The sequence below is a fragment of the Amblyraja radiata genome, chromosome 11, assembly GCF_010909765.2.
Source record: "Amblyraja radiata isolate CabotCenter1 chromosome 11, sAmbRad1.1.pri, whole genome shotgun sequence".
NCBI classification, from domain to species: Eukaryota; Metazoa; Chordata; class Chondrichthyes; order Rajiformes; family Rajidae; genus Amblyraja; species Amblyraja radiata.
In genome coordinates this window covers 8113715-8136317 of record NC_045966.1, presented here as the reverse complement: position 1 = coordinate 8136317, position 22603 = coordinate 8113715, and the positions used below count along the sequence as shown (strand labels likewise).

Sequence of the window (22603 nt, the reverse complement as noted above, 5' to 3'; positions counted from 1 at the left end):
CGCTCAGTTATTCCAGCATTTTGTGTCTATCTTTGGTATGCACATTGAATGCACTAACTTTAGGTAACCAACCGACACATATAATCCCTCTCCTATCATCCCTTTGCCGCTCACTTCCCCATGCCCCACCTGGATGTGCACTCATTTATACCTTTCCCTTCCCCCCCCCACCCCCTTCCATCTGTATTTCTTCCTCTGGATTCACATTTCGTGCCTCTTCTATCCCTATCTCACACTTGCTGTATTTTCATCTCCGGCCATTGTCCAACCATCTGCCTTTGAATGCCACAATCCCCTCGCCTGCATCCACCTATGACTTGCCAGCCTTTTTCCCCCCAACCACTTTTTCAGCTTTATTCCCGTTGCACCAATCAGTCTGAAGAAATATCCCGACCTGAATCCCCACCTCAGCCTGTTCTCCAGAGATGCTGCCTGGCCCGCTGAGTTACTCCAGCACTTTGTGGCCACTTTTATTCCAGGCTCAGCTGATAAAAAGACTGCCATCATCGGTTATTGGGAGATGAAACATTATTTTTACATGATGTCATGGTGTGAATTTCATAATTTAAAGGGAATTTTGCCAGTATTTAATTTTATTTATTTTAGAGATACAGAACACTTTGGACCACAGAGTCCGCGCCAATGAGTAACACTACCACTATCCTACACACACCAGGGGACCATCTACAATTTTACTGAAACTAATTAACCTAATTAACCTGTACTTCTTTGGAGTGTGGGAGGAAACCAGCGATCCTGGGGAGACCCACGAAGGTCACGGGGAGGTCGTACTAACTCCGTACAGCCAAGCACCCATGGTCAGGATTGAATCTGCATCTCTGGCACTGAGGCAGCAACTGTACCGCTGCATCACCGTGCCGCCAATAATATTGAGTTTTGATTTAAAACATATGTGGTGTGTGATCCAAACTATGGTTTTCCCCAATCAGAGCCATCTCAACCTTTGTCATACTGCAGCTTCCACATTGTGCTGTACAGCTATCTTAACCTTGTGCTGTACAGCTATGTTAACCTTGTGCTGTACAGCTATGTTAACCTTGTGCTGTGCAGCTACCTTAACCTTTGTCATACTACAGCTTCCACAGGGGGATCTAGGGTCTCTAACGCTAAAAGGCACCATGCCTTGGAGTAACAATACCTCATATTTCGCTTGGGCAGCTTACAACCCAGCGGTATAAATGTATATTTCTCTAATTTCAAGTAACTCCCTGCATATCTTCTTTCACACCCCTGCAAGATAGACACAAAATGCTGGAGTAACTCAGCGCGACAGGCAGCATCTCTGGAGAGAAGGAATGGGTGATGTTTCGAGTCGAGTCCCTTCTTCAGACTCTGTTTTGGGTGGAGACCCATCAACGAAGAAGGGTCTCGACCCGAAACATCACCCACTACTTCCCACCGAGTCTGCGCGGATCAGCGATCCCCGCACACTAACACTATCCTACACACCAGGGACAACTTACAATTTTATCGAAGCCAAGTACCCTACAAACCTGTACATCTTTAGAATGTGGGGGGATATCGGAGCACACGGACAAAACCCACACGGGTCACGTCGGCGCTGATCAACTGGACTCTGACAACTTGCATTTGATTTCCAAACACACTTTATTTACTTGTGCACAAGGAGAGCAGCACAGGCCCAATTGTCGTACTACTCTGAAATTCTACACGAACAGTCCCATTTTTATACAGATTTTGACCCTTGAGATATCAAATAAGTTTTCAAAACACTAATACCAATGCAACAACACAAATACAACTAAAACTACATGCTATTTAATCCTTTATTTAATTTTCGATATAAAGAACCTAGTTGTGTGTATCAAGGGATACCAATCCCAAACAGTTGTGGTAGTTCAATAAATACGTATTATGAACATCGATGTGCGTCAATGAATATCTAAAGGTTGTTGTGCTTTAGATTAGATTAGATTCCTCTATTGTCATTAAGACCTTTCGGTCTGAACAAAATTACGTGCCTGTAGTCATACATATAGTAATAAACAACAAAACACACAATAAACACAAATTAGCATCCACCACTGTGAGTTCACCAGGCACCTCCTCACTGTGATGGAGGCAAAAGTCTTAAAGTCTCTGTCTCTTCCCTCCTTGTTCTCCCTCTGCGCTGAGGCAATCCAGACTTCCGAAGATTCCGCCCTCCAGTCCAGCGGACGCAGCTGTAGTTGCGGGCTGGGCCTGCGGCCGAATCTCCGAAGTCGGGTCTCCGTGTCGGCCCGCTGCCGCCTCAGCCCCGAGTCGGGCCTCCGCCAGAACGCAGCCTCAGCCCTGAGTCGGGCCGCCCCGGCTCCGAGTCGGGCCACAGCCACCTCAGTCCCGAGGTCGGCCAGCCTTGAAGTCCTGGCTGGCTCTGCCTCCGGAGCCTCGAGGTCGGTCGCAGTTGGAGGCCGCAAGCTCTGCCATTAGGCCTCAGCACAGATGGAGGCAGAGAAGGGGGATACGACAAGAAAAAGTTGCATCCCCCTGAAGGAAGAGACAAAAAACATGTCCCCCCCCCCCCCCCACATACACACATACACAACCTAATAAAATAAAAATAAAACTAAAACAGGACAAAAGAAAACAACAACAAAAAAGTAAAAACAGACGGACTGCAGGCGAGCCGCAGCTGTCAACAGCTCCGCCACTACCGGATACCCCTCCGGATAGCTGTAGAGCTATCTCAACCTTTGTCCCACTGCAGCTTCCACATTGTGCTGTACAGCTACCTTAACCTTGTGCTGTACAGCAATCTTAATCTTTGTGATACTACAGTTTCCACAGGGAGAACTAGGGTCTCTAATGCTAAAAGGCACCATGCCGGCCGTAAAGAATGTTATCAAGAGTAAATGTTAGTGGACATCTCCACAACTCATTCCACTGACGTGTACAGTCACATTTGTCATTCTGTATTGGTGTTAATTCTAAGAATAGTGTCAGGTGATACCCTAAGAATGAAACTCATTGCAGTTCCACCACAGATTTTCCAGCAAATGATGGTCCAGTTGAAACAGCAGCAGTCCAGCATAACAAAATTACGAGAGCACATTTGCAACCTCACTAGAAGCCCCCCCGCCCCCCCGTCTAGTACAGGCGAGGCGGCCGATCTCGCCAAAGGGCCTGCTTTCACACTCTATGACTCTAACCAACAACTGCAGTTGTTTGTGTCTACGACTTATGTAACAATAATCCCTTACTCTGTTATAGTGGACAATTGGCAATAACGGATACAGTTCCCCTCCCTAAGGTCCATTATAATGAGGGTTTCCTGTGTTAATGTAAGCTGAGAACTGAGACGAAAGAAGGAGATGTCAGGCAAGCTGATTCAGTGCGATGCTTGCAGTATGTGGGAGGTCAAGGTAACCGCTGGTGCCTCTGGCTGCTACAAATACGAGAAGTGTATCCAGGTAGAGCTCCTGAAGGACCGTGTTGGGGAACTGGAGAAGCAAGTGGATGACCTCCGGTTCGTCCGAGAAACGGAGTCGTTCCTCGACAAGTCCTACAGTACGATTGTTACACCTAAGGTACTGGAAGAGAGAAGGTGGGAGACAGTGAGAAAGGGTGGGAAGCATGGAATGCCAACGTCCCCGGGTGTTGTACTTCTTGCAAACAGGTTCACCCACTTAGAAGCTGTCGGGATAGAAGACGTGTTTACACTGAACGGCGGACTGGCTTGCGATGCGAATAGGGCTGTTGAGCCAAAACCAAAAAGGCCTAAGGCAGGCAACGCCATTATAGTGGGAGACTCCATTGTGAGAGGTACGGACAGGGGTTTCTGCGGCAAAAGATGGGATGCAAGAATGGCGTGCTGCCTTCCTGGTGCCAGGATCCAGGATGTCACGGACAGAGTGCAGAAAATCCTCAAGGGCGAAGGTGAACATCCGGAAGTGGTAGTACATGTCGGCACAAACGATGTCGGAAAGAAGGGGATGAATATTCTGCAGCGTGACTTTAGAGAGCTCGGAAAAATGCTGAAAAACAGGATGTTATCTCCGGTTTGCTTCCAGTTCCTCGTGCTGGCGAGAGCAGGAACAGGGAGATACGGGACCTGAACGTGTGGCTGAGGAACTGGTGCACGGGGCAGGGATTTAGATTCTTAGATCACTGGGATCTGTTTTGGGGTAAGGGGGAACTGTACAAAAGGGACGGATTGCATCTTAACAGGTGTGGGACCAGCATTCTGGCAGGCAGGTTTGCTACTGCTACACGGGTGGTTTTAAACTGAATAAGGGGGGTGGGATGTCGAATGGGATAGTGGAGGAAGGAGTTAAAGGGAAAGGGTTTCTTAAATATGTGAGCGTAGAGACAGGGGTGTAAAATGAGGGTAGAAGCAATAGGTAGCAAGGTGAAAAGTAAAAGTGGCAGGCCGGCAAATCCAGGGCAAAAATCAAAAAGGGCCACTTTTCAGCATAAAAACAAGCCTGAAGGTTTTGAGTCTCAATGCAAGGAGCATTCGTAATAAGGTGGATGAGTTGAATGTGCAGATAGCTATTAATGACTATGATATAGTTGGGATCACGGAGACATGGCTCCAGGGTGACCAAGGCTGGGAGCTGAACATCCAGGGATATTCAATATTCAGGAGGGATAGACAGAAAGGGAAAGGAGGTGGGGTAGCGCTGCTGGTTAGAGAGCAGATTAACGCAATAGAAAGGAAGGACATTAGCTTTGAGGATGTGGAATCGATATGGGTAGAGCTGCGAAACACTAAGGGGCAGAAAACGCTAGTGGGAGTTGTGTACAGGCCACCTAACAGTAGTAGTGGAGTTGGGGATGGCATCAAACAGGAAATTAGAAATGCGTGCAACATAAAGGTAAAACAGTTATAATGGGTGACTTCAATCTACATATAGATTGGGTGAATCAAATTTGCAAGGGTGCTGAGGAAGAGGATTTCTTGGAATGTATACGGGATAGTTTTCTAAACCAACATGTAGAGGAACCAACGAGAGAGCAGGCTATTCTAGACTGGGTATTGAGTAATTATTATTATTATTATTAAAGCTTTATTTCAGACACAGGTCCATATAACACATCAAACAGTACAAAGAATTACAAAGATACATAAAAAAATTGCATATTAGCCTAAAATATATATAAGCTATTGCACCAATGCCGTCTTAGCCTAGAAGTGAATCTATAGCAGCTTTTCTGAGGGCTGACTAGGGCTTCAATTATGTGGTTCTCTGATTTGTCCAGGCGACACATAAAACTAAACATCAGCTGTCTTAAGAGTGCCTCACAGGTTGGCACTCTAGTGGACACAAACAATTGACTGGCACTATGCCACCTAGGGACACGAAGTAGCAACCTCATTGCATCATTGTATGCTACCTTAAGCCTCTGCATACTCTTTTTCTTATAATTAGACCACAATTGAGCAGTATATAACGGTGTGATGTAGGTTCTGTACAGGGAACACTTCACAGAATCAGAGCACATATAAAACTTCCTTATAAGCATGTTGGCTTGAAGATAAATTTTACAGCGCTGTCGGTAGAGGTCTTTGTCATCCTTCCAGTCATCAGATATGACATGAACTAAGTATTTAATTTCCTCACACACAGCAAGAGGACTGTCTGACAAATAAAAGGTCGGAAAAGTTGATTCCCTGTCCTCAGCGCTTCTAATTACCATTATGCGGCTTTTCTTAGCGTTATACTTAATGTCATAATCAAGGCCATACTGAGAGCACACCTTCAGCATCTGCTGCAGCCCAGCACTATATGGACAGAGCAGGACCAGGTCATCTGCATACATCAGATGATTAACAATACTGTTGCCCACAAGACAGCCAGTTTTTAGCCTATTTAACTGATTTGACAATTCGTCCATATAAACATTAAATAAAATAGGAGACAAAATTCCTCCTTGCCGCACTCCGTTACTAACACAGAATGGAGCAGATACAACATTGTCCCATTTAACGTAAAACGTTTGATGGGCATACCAGAACACTAAGATTCTCACTAAGAATTTAGGGGCACCTCTATTTAGCAATTTTACAAACAAGTGTTCATGGTTAATTCTATCAAATGCCTTGGACGCATCAATAAAACATAGGAATACAGATGAATTCAGGCTTGTGTACCTGAACACAATCTCTTTAAGAGCATAGATACACAGGTCAGTTCCATGTTTTCTTTTGAACCCAAACTGATTGTCAGTAGTAAGGACATACATTTCTAGCTTTGTCAGCAGTATTCTCTCCAGTACTTTAGATAAGATACTGGCTAGTGCAATAGGTCGGTAATTATCAATACTGTTGAGCCTACCAGCCTTATCTTTAATCACAGGCACTAGCATTACAGACATAATATCATTTGGCAAGACACCATGAACCAGACAGCCATTAAAGCACATGGAAAGCAAAGGGCAGAGCTTATAGCTGGCATATTTTAGATGTTCTGCAGTAATGCAGTCCATACCACAGGCTTTGTTGTTATCCAACATGTTAATGGCATCATATACATCAGCTGCCCTAACTACCATATCTACAGAGAGATCAATAAGTTCATGATTGATTCTAACTGGGTTACTTTTAACACAGTTAAAAAGGTTACAGTAGTGCTCACGCCAACTCTCAGCTATTTTTTCTGGGCTACTAACACCTTCAATGTCAGACGGTTGGGGTGTTTTGCTGTTATTCATTTCTCTGACCTCTTTCCAGAAGTTAGTAAGGTTGTTATTCTGTAGCTTCCTGGCAAGCGAGTCTGCTCTCATTGTGTTTTCATTTTTCTTAATAAAACAAAGTGCATATTTAACTCTAGCATTTGTGTGTTTTTTCATATCTAGCAATACTCCCTGTCTAGGCCTACCTGCCTCTGACCAGAGTCTAAAGGCCTCTCTAGCCTCAGCGTACTGCTCAGCCACAAACTCATTCCACCCAGGTCTGATGTTGGGTACCTTACATTTGCTTTTACAAAAGGGATCACTGGAGGCAATGAGACATTTCACAATAACATCATACATGGCACAGAGTTTTTCAGCATGTTGCACGTCCTTACAATTCATATCTGAGCATATTAGGGCCTCTTGAGGCAATTCAATATTATTTAAAAAACTCAGTTTGCAGTGAATATCCAGCCATAGCATCACTGCTCAGTTTTGACCAGTCCAGTTTACTTGAGGAGGCAGCATTATTATTATTGGACAGCAGGGGTACATTCTCAACATTTAACCGTGCAGCAATAGGTATGTGATCAGAGGTGGCAAGTTCATAACAAATCTCCACCTTTTCCAGTGAGGCATGAGCATCAGCTGTGGTCACAATATGGTCTAACCAAGATGTTGTGTGCCACGCTTCACTAACATAGGTAAAACTTGTATCAGGCAACAGAGCTTTACTCGATAGAATTAGTTTAGACTCATTACAAAACTGCTGCAGGTGTGCTGCAAATAAAGATTTGCTATCTGACATGTCAGCATTAAAATCACCCATGACATAGACACAAGATGAGCTGTTGTCCTCTATAAAGGACTGAATAAAAGCTAACCTGTTCAGAAACTCGTCCTCATGCTCATATGATTCATACGGTGTATAAACATTTAAGACAGTAAATTTCTTTCCGTTATAATTACACTCCAGCCCTATGGCCCAGTCAACATTTAGACGCACCACCTTCACCAGCGAGTCATATTTGATGTTCCACAGTATAGCTACACCACCAGCTATCCTACCCCGAACCAGCCTCGTACTGAGGTCAGTAGTGGACTCTCCAGCCCCATGGAAGTTCATGTGTAGAGTGTTCAACTTATCCAGATCTTGTTTCGCCAGCCAAGTTTCTTGCAGGCACAGAATGTCACATTGGTCTAGCAGTGTGTCCACCACCAACCGTCTTGATCTATCAGTAGCAGAATGTCCTACTCGCAAACCGCGAGTGTTGTATGAAGCAACATGCATTTAATGTGTTTTGTCACTCCCAGCGGAACAGCTGGCCTTCATCCCGTCCTCACCCACAGATGCAACAGGCACCCCAGCATCATTACCGTGCAGCAGCTCCTCATCCTGAGAGCGAGGGGCATCCTCTGGATCAGCCGGACCTCCGTCTGCTCCTCTAGGGCGACGAGGCTCATAGTAGCGTCGGACAAAAGACCCAGCGGGCCAAAGCTGTGGATCATACAGTTCCGCCACATCATTACATTCAGCGGTGACACAGAAGGAGCTGAATCTACTCTGTGTCATCTCTATTTTTCTACATATCACTTCCCGACCCAGCTTCGTTTTTAAGTAGTCACTGAGAGTGTTGGTGTCTAAGCTGAGATCAAACTTTGTAGCAAATACCTTTACCATCTTTGTTTTGACAGCCAGTATATTGCTACCCACACCAGTCCCGATTATGCCGGTCTTCTTTCTCACACGCCTTGCTGGAGTATTTACAGCGCGAGGTGTAGGGCGTCGATGGGCAGAGTTCTCAGGTACCTGCTTCAGTCGGCGCCCTTCCTTCACCACCATGCTCCACGGGGGAGTCTGCGTTCGTCCCAGGGCTGGATCTACAGGCTGGGCTGGTTGTCTACCTTCGGTCCCGCCAGGCATTGCTGTCAACCATCCATTAACCACAGAGGGAGTGCAGGGGGCAGGATCAGCGCCCGGCGGCTTCTCCATCACAGTCGAGGAAAGACCTGTCGCACTGGGCGCAGAGCCCGGTTGTATCTCCACAGCAGAGAGGCAGGCAGCCGAAAAAGTAGCGTCCGGGCCACAAGCCCCCTCCACAGCAGTCAGCCGGCCGTCGAGTTTAGCAGAAACCTCCCGCAATGTTTCACAGGCAGCTACCTGTGTTCCCATAGTTCTTCTTAGGTAGTCAACGTCAGCATTGATTTGCTGCATTCTCCCGAGGAGCGCAGACACATCAATGTGTTTAAATGAGACGGGGGGTAATTCATCCAGAAAATGCGATACAAATCTCGGGATCTCTTCACCGCACTCATTAATCACTTGCAGGCACATTTTGACATTGTTAATGTCCTTCTTTTGTCCCCTGTAGGAGATCCATCGTTTGTTGTGTGGAAAGAGCTCTGACAAAACTGCCTTTGAGGACTCAATCCGCTCGGAGCTGAAACTGCTCGTAACTATCGTCACAATATCATCGTGGCTTAGTGTTCGCATTTTGACCACAATAAAGTTCAGCAATTCATCCTCGACTATGACTCTACCATCTTCAGTATGGTAAATCTCCGGTTTAATTCGCGAAAACTCTCGAGAAAACTCTCCCACAGCACGCCGTGCTTCTGCTGCACCGGCCGCCATCAGTTCGCCTAGTGACCTTATGACCACCGCTGCTGTCAAATACAGTGTGTCTGTCGGCAGGGTTAATACTCTATATTATCACATCATAATGGAATGTTCAAACACGGGGAATAAGACAGCCCACGGAATATTTCCTTATATCTGTCACGGCAAGGGTTAGTGAGGAAGGGTTAGTTAACAGTCTTATTGTGCGTGGCCCCTTGGGCAAGAGTGACCATAATATGGTTGAGTTCTTCATTAGGATGGAGAGTGACATCGTTAATTCATAAACAAGGGTCCTGAACTTAAAGAAAGGTAACTTTGAGGGTATGAGACGTGAATTGGCCAAGATAGACTGGCGATTGATTCTTAATGGGTTAACGGTGGATATTAAATGGAAGGCATTTAAAGACTGCATGGATGAACTACAACAATTGTTCATCCCAGTTTGGCAAAAAAATAAACCAGGGAAGGTAGTGCATCCGTGGATAACAAGGGAAATCAGGGATAGTATCAAAATAAAAGATGAAGCGTACAAATTAGCCAGAAAAAGCAGCCTAACAGAGGACTGGGAGAAATTCAGAGACCAGCAGAGGAGGAAAAAAGGGCTTAATTAGGAAAGGGAAAATAGATTATGAAAGAAAACTGGCAGGGAACATAAAAACTGACTGCAAAAGCTTTTATAGATATGTGAAGAGAAAAAGATAGTTAAAACAAATGTAGGTCCCTTGCAGTCAGAAACGGGTGAATTGATCATGGGGAACAAGGACATGGCAGACCAATTGAATAACTACTTTGGTTCTGTCTTCACTAAGGAAGACATTAAAAATCTGCCGGAAATAGCAGGGGACCGGGGGTCAAATGAGATGGAGGACCTGAGTGAAATCCAGGTTAGCCGGGAAGTGGTGTTAGGTAAATTGAATGGATTAAAGGCCGATAAATCCCCAGGGCCAGATAGGCTGCATCCCAGAGTACTTAAGGAAGTAGCCCCAGAAATAGTGGATGCATTAGTGATAATTTTTCAAAACTCTTTAGATTCTGGAGTAGTTCCTGAGGATTGGAGGGTAGCTAATGTAACACCACTTTTTAAAAAGGGAGGGAGAGAGAAAACGGCGAATTACCGACCAATTAGTCTAACGTCGGTAGTGGGGAAACTGCTAGAATCAGTTATTAAAGATGGGATAGCAGCACATTTGGAAAGTGGTGAAATCATTGGACAAAGTCAGCATGGATTTATGAGGGTAAATCATGTCTGACGAATCTTATAGAATTTTTCGAGGATGTAACTAGTAGAGTGGATAAGGGAGAACCAGTGGATGTGTTATATCTGGACTTTCAGAAGGCTTTCGACAAGGTCCCACATAAGAGATTAATATACAAACTTAAAGCACACGGTATTGATGTGGATAGAGAACTGGCTGGCAGACAGGAAGCAAAGAGTAGGAGTAAACGGGTCCTTTTCACAATGGCAGGCAGTGACTAATGGGGTACCGCTAGGCTCAGTTCTGCGACCCCAGCTATTTACGATATATATTAATGATTTGGACGAGGGAATTGAATGCAACATCTCCAAGTTTGCGGATGACATGAAGCTGGGGGGCAGTGTTAGCTATGAGGAGGATGCTAGGAGACTGCAAGGTGACTTCGATAGGCTGGGTGAGTGGGCAAATGTTTGGCAGATGCAGTATAATGTGGATAAATGAGGTTATCAACTTTGGTGGCAAAAACAGGAAAGTGGATTATTATCTGAATGGTGGCCGATTAGGAAAGGGGGAGATGCAACGAGACCTGGGTGTCATGGTACACCAGTCATTAAAAGTAGGCATGCAGGTGCAGCAGGCAGTGAAGAAGGCGAATGGTATGTTAGCATACATAGCAAAAGGATTTGAGTATAGGAGCAGGGAGGTTCTACTGTAGTTGTACAGGGTCTTGGTGAGACCACACCTGGAGTATTGCGTACAGTTTTGGTCTCCTAATCTGAGGAAAGACATTATTGCCCTAGAGGGAGTACAGAGAAGGTTCACTAGGCTGATTCCTCGGATGGCAGGACTTTCATATGAAGAAAGACTGGATAGACTTGTACTCGCTAGAATTTAGAAGATTGATGGGGGATCTTATAGAAACTTACAAAATTCTTAAGGGGTTGGACAGGCTAGATGCAGGAAGATTGTTTCCGATGTTGGGGAAGTCCAGAACAAGGGGTCACAGTTTAAGGATAAGGGGGAAATCTTTTAGGACCGAGATGAGGAAAACATTTTTCACACAGAGAGTGGTGAATCTCTGGAATTCTCTGCCGCAGAAGGTAGTTGAGGCCAGTTCATTGGCTATATTTAAGAGGGAGTTAGATGTGGCCCTTGTGGCTAAAGGGATCGGGTGGTATGGAGAGAAGGCAGGTACAGGATACTGAGTTGGATGATCAGCCATGATCATATTGAATGGCGGTGCAGGCTCGAAGGGCCGAATGGCCTACTCCTGCACCTATTTTCTATGTTTCTATGTTTCTAAAAGTAGAGAACATCGTTACAACTTGCCCCCTGATTTTTTGTATCTGATCCATTGTGTCTGGGAGAGGAGCGTTGAATGTTTCAGAAACAAAACCAAAATTCCAGATAATGCTGTCAGAATTCCAATTAGAGTTAAAGGTAAAAACTCATGATGAACTCCTGTGAAAATACAAACATTTTCATTTAATATCATGAACACAGAGCGACAGTCTGTTCCTCATTGAAATTTACAGAATAACAAAAGGCATAGATTGAGTGTATTTGCAAAGGATGTTTCCACTGATGGGAGAGTCTAGGACCAGAGGTCATAGCCTCAGTATTAAAGCGCGCTCAGTTGGGAAGGAGGTGAGGAGAAACTTGTTTAATCAGAGGAATCTGTGCGACTCATTGCCACAGAGGGATCTGGAGTTCAAGCCAATCGATATTTTTAAGGCAGAGATAGACAAATTCTTGATTAGAATGGCTGTCAAGGGTTATTGGGAGAAGGCAGGAAAATGGGATTAGGAGTCAGAGATCAGCCATGATTGAATGGCGGAGTTGAATCGATGGGCCGAATGGCCTAATTCTATTCCTATAACGTGAACTTGTGAATATGTGAACACAGAGCAGTGTATTATATAAACCTGTTGAGCATTTTTTGTGTTCAGAGTTTAGAGATACAGTGTGGAATCAGGCCCTTCAGCGCACTGAGCCCAGGCCAACCAGCGTTCACCCCGTACACTGACGCTATTCTACTCACTGGGGACAATTTACAATCTTTACCGAAGACAATTAACCTACAAGCATGTATGTCGTTGGAGTGCAGCAGCAGTGCCTCGCCCGTGGCCCCATCGGTTGGCAGCCCGGCCAGCTGTCAGACCTTCGCTTACCACCGACACCACCACCCCTCCTTCTCATGGCCGATCATCGGTTCATGAGTTGGATGGGTGACTGGACTTTGCCCGTCGCCCGGGCCAAAACTCTTCAGCTGGCCTGCGGGCTGGGCTTTGTGTGCAGTCGAGCACCCGGTCCAACTCCTCATTCGCCCAGCCACGGCTGAGTCGGTCAACGAATTGCTGTCTGGAATTTGTCCCTTATTTTGACCTTTTGTCCCTGATTTGGGAGTGAGAAAGTTGGCAACCCTAGGTCTGGCGCCCCATATAACCCAGACAAACTCATGAGCGTGAGTGGAGGGGGACGGATTGACAAATTGGGAGTATAAAATTTATAAGGTCCGGGCCAATAGTGAGCAGTGTGAGAAGGGAGGTGAATACCGAAGAAAAAGTTGTGTATGAATGCGCAAAGTAAAATAAATAAAATATCACTTAACTAAACTAAGCCGAGTGTTGGCACATGTTGGGCACTGTTTTCGTGTGTTCACAAGATACAGAAGATGAACATTTGGCACATTGAATCTGGTGAAATGCTGGTCAATGGACACGGCTGGCACCTTATGCAACTGCTTTGAGTCGGGGACTGGTCCATATTCAGGGATTCTGCAACTAACCTGAATGAGTACACCACTGCCGTGACTGATTTCATCAGCAAGTGCGTGGAAGACTATTTTCCGACTAAGGCAATCCGAGTGTTCCCCAACCATGGATGAACCGTGATGTACATTCACGACTTAAGCCCAGGTCGACTGCATACAAGTCAAGCGACCCGAGCAGTACAACAAGGTCCGCTATGATCTCCGCAAAACCATCAAGGATGCCCAATTCTCTCTTTGAAGTGCCGGGATTCACCTTGGTTCACGCAGACAGGGACGCAGGCGGCATTCAGTAAAATATAAGATCTGTGACCCCAATGTAGAAATTCTCGGCATGTTGTTACGACCTTTCTATTTGCCTCGAATGTGGGTGCATTTTGCTGTTTGCTGTATCCGTGCCTCCCAGCGGCAAAGCATCATTAGCGACCGGGACAATAGCGGACTGCGTTCATGAACAACTCAACTACCCCGACGTTCCGGCAATAGTGCTTGGGAATTTGAATCAGTGTCGTTTGGAGTCTGTGATACCTGGATTCGAACAGTACATCAAAAACAAAACCAGAAAAGACAATATCTTGGACAAATGTTTTGTAAAAGTCAAAGGCGCTTGTGCATCCAAGTGTAAGCCACCCACATTGAATTCTGATCATAATATTGTGCACATGATTCCAGTGTATAGGACCAAACTTAAGAGAAGTAAACCAGAAAAAGAAAGTGATAAGGACATGGACAAATGAACATAGGGAACAACTAAAGCCTGTTTTGAATTGACAGACTGGGAAAACTTTCAGGGGGGTTCACTAGATGAAATAACTATAGCTACAAATGATTATATTGATTTTTGTGTACATGTGGTTGTACCCACTAAGGAGATTAAAATCTGTCCCAACAATAAATCATATGTAACTAAGGACATTAAAAAAAGTAATGAATACAAGGAAAGTGGCTTTCAAAAACAAAGATTCTGGAGCACTTAAACAGACAGAAAAAGAACAGAAAACAAGATTGAGGGAAGCAAGATTGGCACACAGACAGCATCTAGAAGATGCTTTTGGAGCCAATGACTCTAAAAAGGTGTGGGATACATTACTGTGACAGGAATGTCAACCCCATCTAAATCTATTGTGACAGATAACAAACTTTCTCTTTCCAACAAACTCAACACTTTTTTTTGCCAGATTTGAATCTCTAGATAATTCTACCAAGTGCACCGACATTCTTAAAACTGTTATACCTGCTGTCTCCGACAGAATTGTCATCACTGTTGAAGACGTCAGGAAAACATTTCAGCGTACAAATACAAAGTAAGCTGCTGGGCCGGATGGATGCAGCGCTTTTCTCTTGAGGAACTTTGCAACACAGCTGGCTCCAGTGTGGCAACAAATCTTTCAGGCCTCTGTGGACACACACACTGCCCCTCTGTCATGGAAAACCTTGCATATAAAACCTTTTCCCAAGATTCCATGTCTGAAAGAACATAAGGATTTCAGACCCATAGCCCTTACCTCGGTGATTATGAAATCTCAGGAAATAATTTTGCTCCGACATTTCATCAGTACAACAAACAATAAACTTGATCCATATCGATTTGCATATGAGCAGGCCTGTGGCACGAAAGATGCTGTTGCCTCCTTAGTTCATGTTATTTCCAAACATTTGGACAAACTCAACACCTTTGCAAGATCCCTCTTTCTAGATTTTGAGTCATGGTCCGGCAACAACTGAATCCCTATCATTGGCATGCTTCCTTTCTCACTAACAGAGTACAGATTGTAAAGGGGAATAAAACCCTTTCATCTGCCATCACAACCAATGTTGGGGGCCCCTAGGTTTGTGTGAGTTCAGCTATGCTTTTTACCTTTTACACTGATGATTGTCATACAGATACACTGAATCAATATATTCTAAAGTACTCAGATGATACAGTTCTATTATTTCTGTTAAGCAACTCAGACAACCCTGGGCTGCACCAACTCGGCGTGAACAAACTGGTCGAGTGGACTGATAATAATGCTCTTGAGATTAGCACAAAGAAAACAGAAGAGATTGTATTTGGTTCACAATCTGACTCTCATAAAGTGTCTCTTGTTATCCATTATGAAAAAATCAAGCAGGTATTTCCATTTAAATACTTGGGGGTAACGATAGATCATCAGTTATCATGGAATGACCACATTGATAAGATTTGCAATAAGACAAAACAAAGAATCTGGGTTCTCCGCTTAGATCTTTCGGAGCAAGTAGACAAATCCTTTTGTTATTTTTTACCGCTGTGATAATGAGTGTTTTGCAATACTGTAAGATTACATGGCACAAGAGTTTGTCTGCGACTACAAAATCAAAACTCTAACAATTAAAAATCTGCTCAAAGATTGTAGGTCAACCACTTCAGAATTTGTATGAATCATCCTACCATAAAAACATAATAAGGATGGTCAAAAATATTTCTTCTGACCCAACCACTTTCTGAACAGCGAGTACAATTTGTTACCATCAAACTGGAGATATTCGGTACCAAAATTTAATAAGGTTAGACTGAAGCACTCTTTTGTGCACCAGTCAATCCTCAAACTAAATACAGCGCTTAATCCCAGATCAAATGCATGCTGATGGGCCTCAAATGTTGTCTTCTGTTATTGTAATGTCGTGTTGGATGTATGTATTTTTGGGTCCTGTCTTGATGTCTTAATGCATGACTTTTCAAGTCTCTTTTATCTTTTATGTGATGCTGTAAATGGAACTGCTGTGATGCAAAACAAATTTCAGACTTTGTCCTGACAATAATGTGACATCGAATCGTATCGTATCAATCGTATAAGAGGACAAACTTGAGTCCCAGTATAATCACTCAGACACACAGAGTATGTGGCATGGTCTGCATAAGATAACTGGCTGAAAAGCAAGGTCAGATTCTGGAAAAACGCTCCTATACCAACAATAAAATTGTGGATTTCAAACATGTTCGAAACATTACACCTGGAAGATATGAGACTCCTCCTAGCAAGCAAAGCAGACCACTTCCAAAAGACGTGGTCTGCATTTATGGACTTACTACAAGCATAAGGTGCAATAGTAATTTAAAAAATAAATGGTGCCAGGATCTGGTAACGGGGGGTGAAAAATATGGTTGGTATATCCCTTTTTGCGGAGTTTTTTTATGATAGAGCGATTGTTTTTCTTTCTTTCTTTCTTTCTTTTCTAGGGTCTATTTCTTAACTTTCTTCTCTAACTCTCTTTCTAATGGGCTTTCTTTTCCCAACACTTTCCTGTACAATCACAACTCTTTCTCACTTTCCTTACTTCTTTTATTTCTATCTTTCTTAAAGCTCAAAAAATGAAGGGGTACAACAAATGTAATAGGATATATCTGGTGTCTATTACTGTAACTTATTGTACTTCTAATAAAAATTTAAAAAAAATAATAATAAAAAAAAGAAAAGCAAGGTCAGGCATCATCATTGAACTGAATTATTTCTATGCTCGCTTCAAGCAGAAGGCCAACAGTGTGGTGACACATGGCCCTTCAGACTCCAGTGTGCCTCTCCCTAGGGTCACTGTAGTAGAGGTTAGATCGGCCTTTTTGCGGGTAAACCCACGAAAAGCAATTGGCCCAGACGGGGTTCCTGACCGTGTCCTTAGTAGCTACGTGCCAGCTCGCGGAAGTATTTGCTGACATAGTTAATCTCTCCCTACTACATTCTGAGATACCCACCTGCTTCAAGAAGAACACCATCATTCCAGTGCTGAAGAAAACAAAGACTTCATGCCTAAACGACTACCATCCAGTGGCTTTGACATCTAACATCATGAAATGTTTTGAGAGGCTATTTATGGAACGCATTAAATCCAGTCTACCCAGCAGTTTTGACCCACTGCAATTCACCTATTGCCACAACAGGTCCATGGATTATGCCATTGCCCTAGACCTGCACTCATCCCTAGAACACCTGGATAGGACAGGCACCTATATCGGACTCCTATTCATAGACCACAGCTCTGCCTTCAATACCATTATACCATCCAAGCTTATCACCAGACTCACGGCACTTGGTGTCAGCACTTGTCTCTGCAACTGTATCCTTGGAGTCAATATCACCAACAACTTCTCCTGGTCCACCCATATATTGAAGTAACGACCAAGAAAGCATACCAATGCCGCAACTTTCTTAGAAGGCTTAGAAAGTTTGGCATGTGCCCGACAACTCTGACAATGCTCCACAGATGCACCATGGAAAGCACCTTATCAGGATGCATCACAACTTGATCTTGAAACAGCTCCATCCAACACAAGAAATTGCAGCGAATTGCTGATGCAGCTCAGACCATCACGCAAACCAACCTCCCTTCCATTGTCTCTATACCTCACGCTGCCACGTCAAGGCCAGCAGCATAATCAAGGATTAGTCATACCCCCAACCACCCCCCTCTTCTCACCTTTCCCATCAGACAGAAGGTATAGAAGTGTGAAAACACATACTTCCATACTTTCACCGACAGTTTCTTTCCAGCTGTTATCAGGCAACTGAATCGTCTGAACACAACCAAAGAGCTGAACTAATAATAATAATAATAATAATATATTTTATTGTCATTGCACGTCAGAGCAACGAAATTTAGTATGCAGCTCCAACCGATGAAAAAGAAAAGTAAAATAAATAAATAAGCTGTGTGTCGTGACCATCCGAGGGAGACAGTCCAGGGAGGGTGGGGGGCACTCAGCAGGGCCGGTTCAGAGCCGCTATAGGTCTTGGAATAAAGCTGTTTCTGAGTCCGGAGGTTCGGGCGTAGAAGGCCTTGTAACGTCTGCCAGAGGGAAGTAGTTCGAACAGACCGTTACAGGGGTGTGATGAGTCTTTATGGATGCTGACGGCCTTCCTGAGGCACCGTGTGTGGTAGATGCCCTCCAAGGCTGGTAGCTGTGTCCCAATGATCCTTTGCGCTCTGTGGACGACGTGCTGAAGAGCTCTCCTCTCCGTCTCCGTGCAGCTGAGATACCACACAGAGATGCCATACGTTAATATGCTCTCTGTGGTGCAGCGGTAAAACGTTGTCAGCAGCTGTTGGGGCAGACCAGTCTTTTTTAATGTCCTCAGGAAGAACAACCGTCATTGCACCAGCGCAGTGGTGTTGGTGGACCATGTGAGGTCCTCTGAAATGTGAGTGCCCAGAAACTTAAAGCTGGACACTCTCCACACTTTCCCCGTAAATGGAGATTGGGGCGTATTCTCCATTATGGGACCTCCAGAAGTCAATAATCAGCTCCTTGGTCTTGGAGGTGTTTAGTGACAAGTTGTTACGTGTGCACCAGTCCGCCAGGTTCTGCACCTCCGCCCTGTATTTTGTTTCATCACCGTTGGTGATCAGCCCAATCACTGTTGTGTCGTCTGAAAACTTCACGATGGTGTTGGTGTCGAATGCAGGAACACAGTCGTGAGTGAAGAGGGAGTAGAGCATGGGGCTTAGTACACAGCCCTGTGGTGTGCCGGTGCTCAGGGTGATAGTGGTGGACAGGTGCGGGCCCAGTCTCACTGCCTGCGGTCGCTCCGTCAGAAAGTTCAGGATCCAATCGCATATCGGCGAGCTGAGGCCTAGCTGGTGGAGTTTGGTGGTGAGCTTGGTGGGGATGACCGTATTGAATGCAGAGCTATAGTCAATGAAGAGCATCCTCACGTACGTGCCCTGTCTGTCCAGGTGGGTCAGGACAGTGTGAAGAGCCTACTATCTACCTCTTTGGAGACCCTCGGACTATCATTGATCAGACTTTGCTGGCTTTACCTTGCAGGAAACCTTATTCCCTTACCATGTACCTATACCCTGTAAATGGCTCGATTGTAATCATGTATTGTCTATATGCTGATTGGATAGCACGCAACTAAAGATTTTCACTGTACCTCAGTACACGTGACAATAAACTCATCTCATACTAAACTGAAGCTGATTCTCAGATCAATCCTATCCCCCATTTATCCCCCTCTGTGCAATGACAATAAAGATATATTATTTCTCTCTGCAATAGACTCTTTAAACTTTTGAGAAGCAGCGTGGAAACAGGCCCTTCGGTCCACGCCGACCAGTGATCACCCAGCACACTAACAATTTTCCTACACACACTAGGGACAATAGAAATGTTACCAAAGCCAATTCACCTACAAACTTCCACGACTTTGGAGTGTGGGAGGAAACCGTAGCACCCTGAGAAAACCCACGTGGTCATGGGTGCAAAAGAGATTTACCAGAATGCAGCCTGGTTTAGAGGGCATTAGATATGATGGGAGGTTGGACTACTTTGTTGTTTTCTCTGTAACATCAAAGATCAAGGGGAAACCTGACCAAAGTATATAAAATTCTGTGAGGCATAGATAAGAGTAGCAATCAGAATTTATTTCCCAGGATGGAAATATCAAAGTCTAGATGTGAGAGATGAGAGAGGCAAACTTTAAAGGAAATGTGTGGGGCAAGTATTATTTTACACAGAGCGGTGGGTGCCCGGAATGTACTGCTGAGGGTAGTTGTGGGGGTAGAGGGGATAGTGGCATTTAAGAGGCTTTTAGATAAGCACATGCATATGCAGGGAATGGAGGGTTATGGATCCCGTGCAGGCAGAAGAGATTAGTTTAACTTGTTTGCAATGGAGATTGTGGGCTGAAGGGCCTGTTTCTGTGCTATACATCTATGGTCTAATGTCAACAAGTTCCACATTCAATAAATGGATAATTGAAAGAAGGCACCCAATATAATGACCTGGTTCAAACTTTAAAGCTGGAGAGGAGTTTGAACCAAAACAGGAGGAATGAAACAGAAACAAGAGTTGATCATAGTAAGCATTGACTAGGAAACCATCACACTGGGTAGATGTCAAGGGTTGGTTCATAGCATTTAATAAATTGCTCTACAAAGAGGAAAATATCCAAGGAATATAATGCAATCGGATGTAAGAAAGACATAAAAAGTGCATTAAAAAAAAACCCAATATCTTAGAGAAAAGGTCCAGTAATTTGGTTTTGTGAAACTTTGGTAGAAACTTCAAATCCTATTCCCTGCAGGAGATCTGATCATTTCATTGTGATCTCCAGGTATCAGTTTTTTTCTGGATCAACAGAAGAAGTTGCCACTTTTGGAGTTGCCACTCCTGAAGAGTTGGAGCCTGACCCAAACGGCAATTAATTCCTCAGTCGCTTGGCTGCTGGTGAAGATCTGTGCTCAAAGCATTTCCTCTTTTAAAATCACCACATTGTTTTCTCTGGTTTGAGTTGAATCAGAGTGAGAACATTTGCACCTGTATATGAACAAAATACGTCATGAACCATGGACACATACTGAATCATTTTCGTGTAACACTCTACAAATGTATAATTTATTTCAAGTCAAGTTATTTTTAATTCAACAAAGTTCAGTGCTAGAGTTTAGCATCATGGGCTGTGTGTTTGCAACAATGCATTGTTGAGACAGATTGCTAGCATGTGGGGTCCCTGCACGCAGGTTTTTGCCAAACCATCCCGTGCATTACTTGAGAGAATTATACAATCAAATAACAAAAAAAAGTTAAACAAGCAAATGTTGAGACAATCTGGATTCTATGTTTTCTATGTTGTATAGTTTTAGTCATAGATAGTCATTGTGTCATACAGTCTGAAGAAGTCTGAAGAAAGGTTTGACCCAAAACTTCACCTATTCCTTTTCTCCAGGGATGCTGCCTGACCCACTGAGTTATTCCAGATTTTGTGTCTGTCTTCGGAACATGGATAGGACAGATTTAGAGGGATATGGGCCAAATGCAGGTAGATGGGGATCATGTAGATAGGACATTTTTGTGAATGTGGGCAAGTTGAGCCGTAGAGCCTGTTTCCACACTTTCCATGTACCTGCCCAAATGTTTCTTAAACATTGCGATAGTACCTGCTCATCTGTTATAACATTTGAAACTGATAAAAGCATGATGAAAACTGAAATACATTACAGATGGGATAGGAAGGGGTTTGAGGACTATGGGGCAAATGCAGGCAAATGGAACTAGTCCAGTGTGTCAACTTGGAATTCAGTCCTCCCATAAACAAACTTGATACACTACACTGCAGCTACTGTCATATACGGCAGAAGTTTCTTTTAAGAAAGGGAGAGAATTAAAAAGACTACGGTGACTTACCATTTAACTTTTTGCATTTGGTCAATTGTATCTGGAAGAGGAATATTGAACGTTTCTGGCAGAAACAAGACCACAATTCCTGAGAACACCATCAACACCCCCATCACAATAAACGGCAGGTTCTCTTGATAACTACCTGCGAAAAGAAAGCATACATTTACCTACAATTGACAATCAACAAATTGATATAAAAAGCCAAAATATTTCATCCACCAGGCACCAATGTGAAATCAAATGTATTTCACAAAATGTATATTCAAGTCATTTTCAATTTCAGGTGTGGGTTAATTTCATTGTTCGTGATCTGTTTACTGTGATATCTTTTCTTGGCGAGGAGATGGGAAACATTTTTTGAGTGAGTTTCATTTACTGTCACGTGTATCGAAGTACAGTGAAAAGCTTTTGTTGCGTGCTAACCAGTCAGCGGAAAGACTATACATGTTTAAGACAATACATAATGAAGACAATACATGATTCAGACAACATACGATTGATCACCTGCTTGAGACTGTATGTTGCAGGGCAAAGATTATTGAGGGCTAATAACTAGTAAATAGTGATGTGGATTGTGCTAATGTGGTGACAGGGAACCGCAGACAAAGCCTAAAAGTAGAGACATGGAATGCAGCAGTGATGACATCCAAGTTTCCAGAACTTCATTGATGATACAATAGACAATAGTTGCAGGAATAGGTAATTCGGCCCTTCGAGCCAGCACTGCCATTCAAAGTGATCATGGCTGATCATCCCCAATCAGTACCCCATTGCTGCCTTCTGCCCATATCACCTGATACATCACCTGATATGGGGAGAAGGTAGGTACGGGATACTGAGTTGGATGATCAGCCATGATCATATTGAATGGCTGTGCAGGCTCGAAGGGCCGAATGGCCTACTCCTGCACCTATTTTCTATGTTTCTATGACTCCGCTATCTTTAAGAGCCCTATCTAGCTCTCTCTTGAAAGTATCCAGAGAACCGGCCTCCACTGCCCTCTGAGGCAGAGAATTCCACAGACTCACAACTCTCTGTGAGAAAAAGTGTTTCCTCGTCTCCGTTCTAAATGGCTTGCCCCTTATTCTTAAATGCTATAGCGTGCACCCATCGTTGTAACAGACAATTGGATCTACTCTCAACTAAGTTAGACTTGCGGATAATCATTTTATTCTGTAATCAAGACCCAGTTTGTTACCTCATTGTCTTTCTGTAACCTCCATTCTGTATTTGGACCTAGTTTC

The 22603-nt window shown here is 44.0% G+C and overlaps 2 protein-coding genes across 2 annotated transcripts in view; both read right to left on the bottom strand.

Moving 5' to 3' along the window:
• The window catches only part of LOC116978255 (solute carrier family 22 member 4-like), a gene marked incomplete at its 3' end in the record, with an annotated part of 165746 nt that overhangs the window by 76930 nt on the left and 66213 nt on the right, over nucleotides 1–22603 (bottom strand).
• LOC116978258 (solute carrier family 22 member 5-like) overlaps nucleotides 20199–22603 on the bottom strand; it is a 69021-nt gene continuing 66616 nt past the window's right edge. The window contains exons 10-11 of the mRNA XM_033029260.1: nucleotides 21366–21501; nucleotides 20199–20498 (exon numbers count right to left, since the gene is read on the bottom strand). Of these exons, the coding sequence (XP_032885151.1) occupies nucleotides 20423–20498; nucleotides 21366–21501 (212 nt within the window). The 3' untranslated portion in view covers nucleotides 20199–20422. The remainder of the gene's footprint in view (nucleotides 20499–21365; nucleotides 21502–22603) is intronic.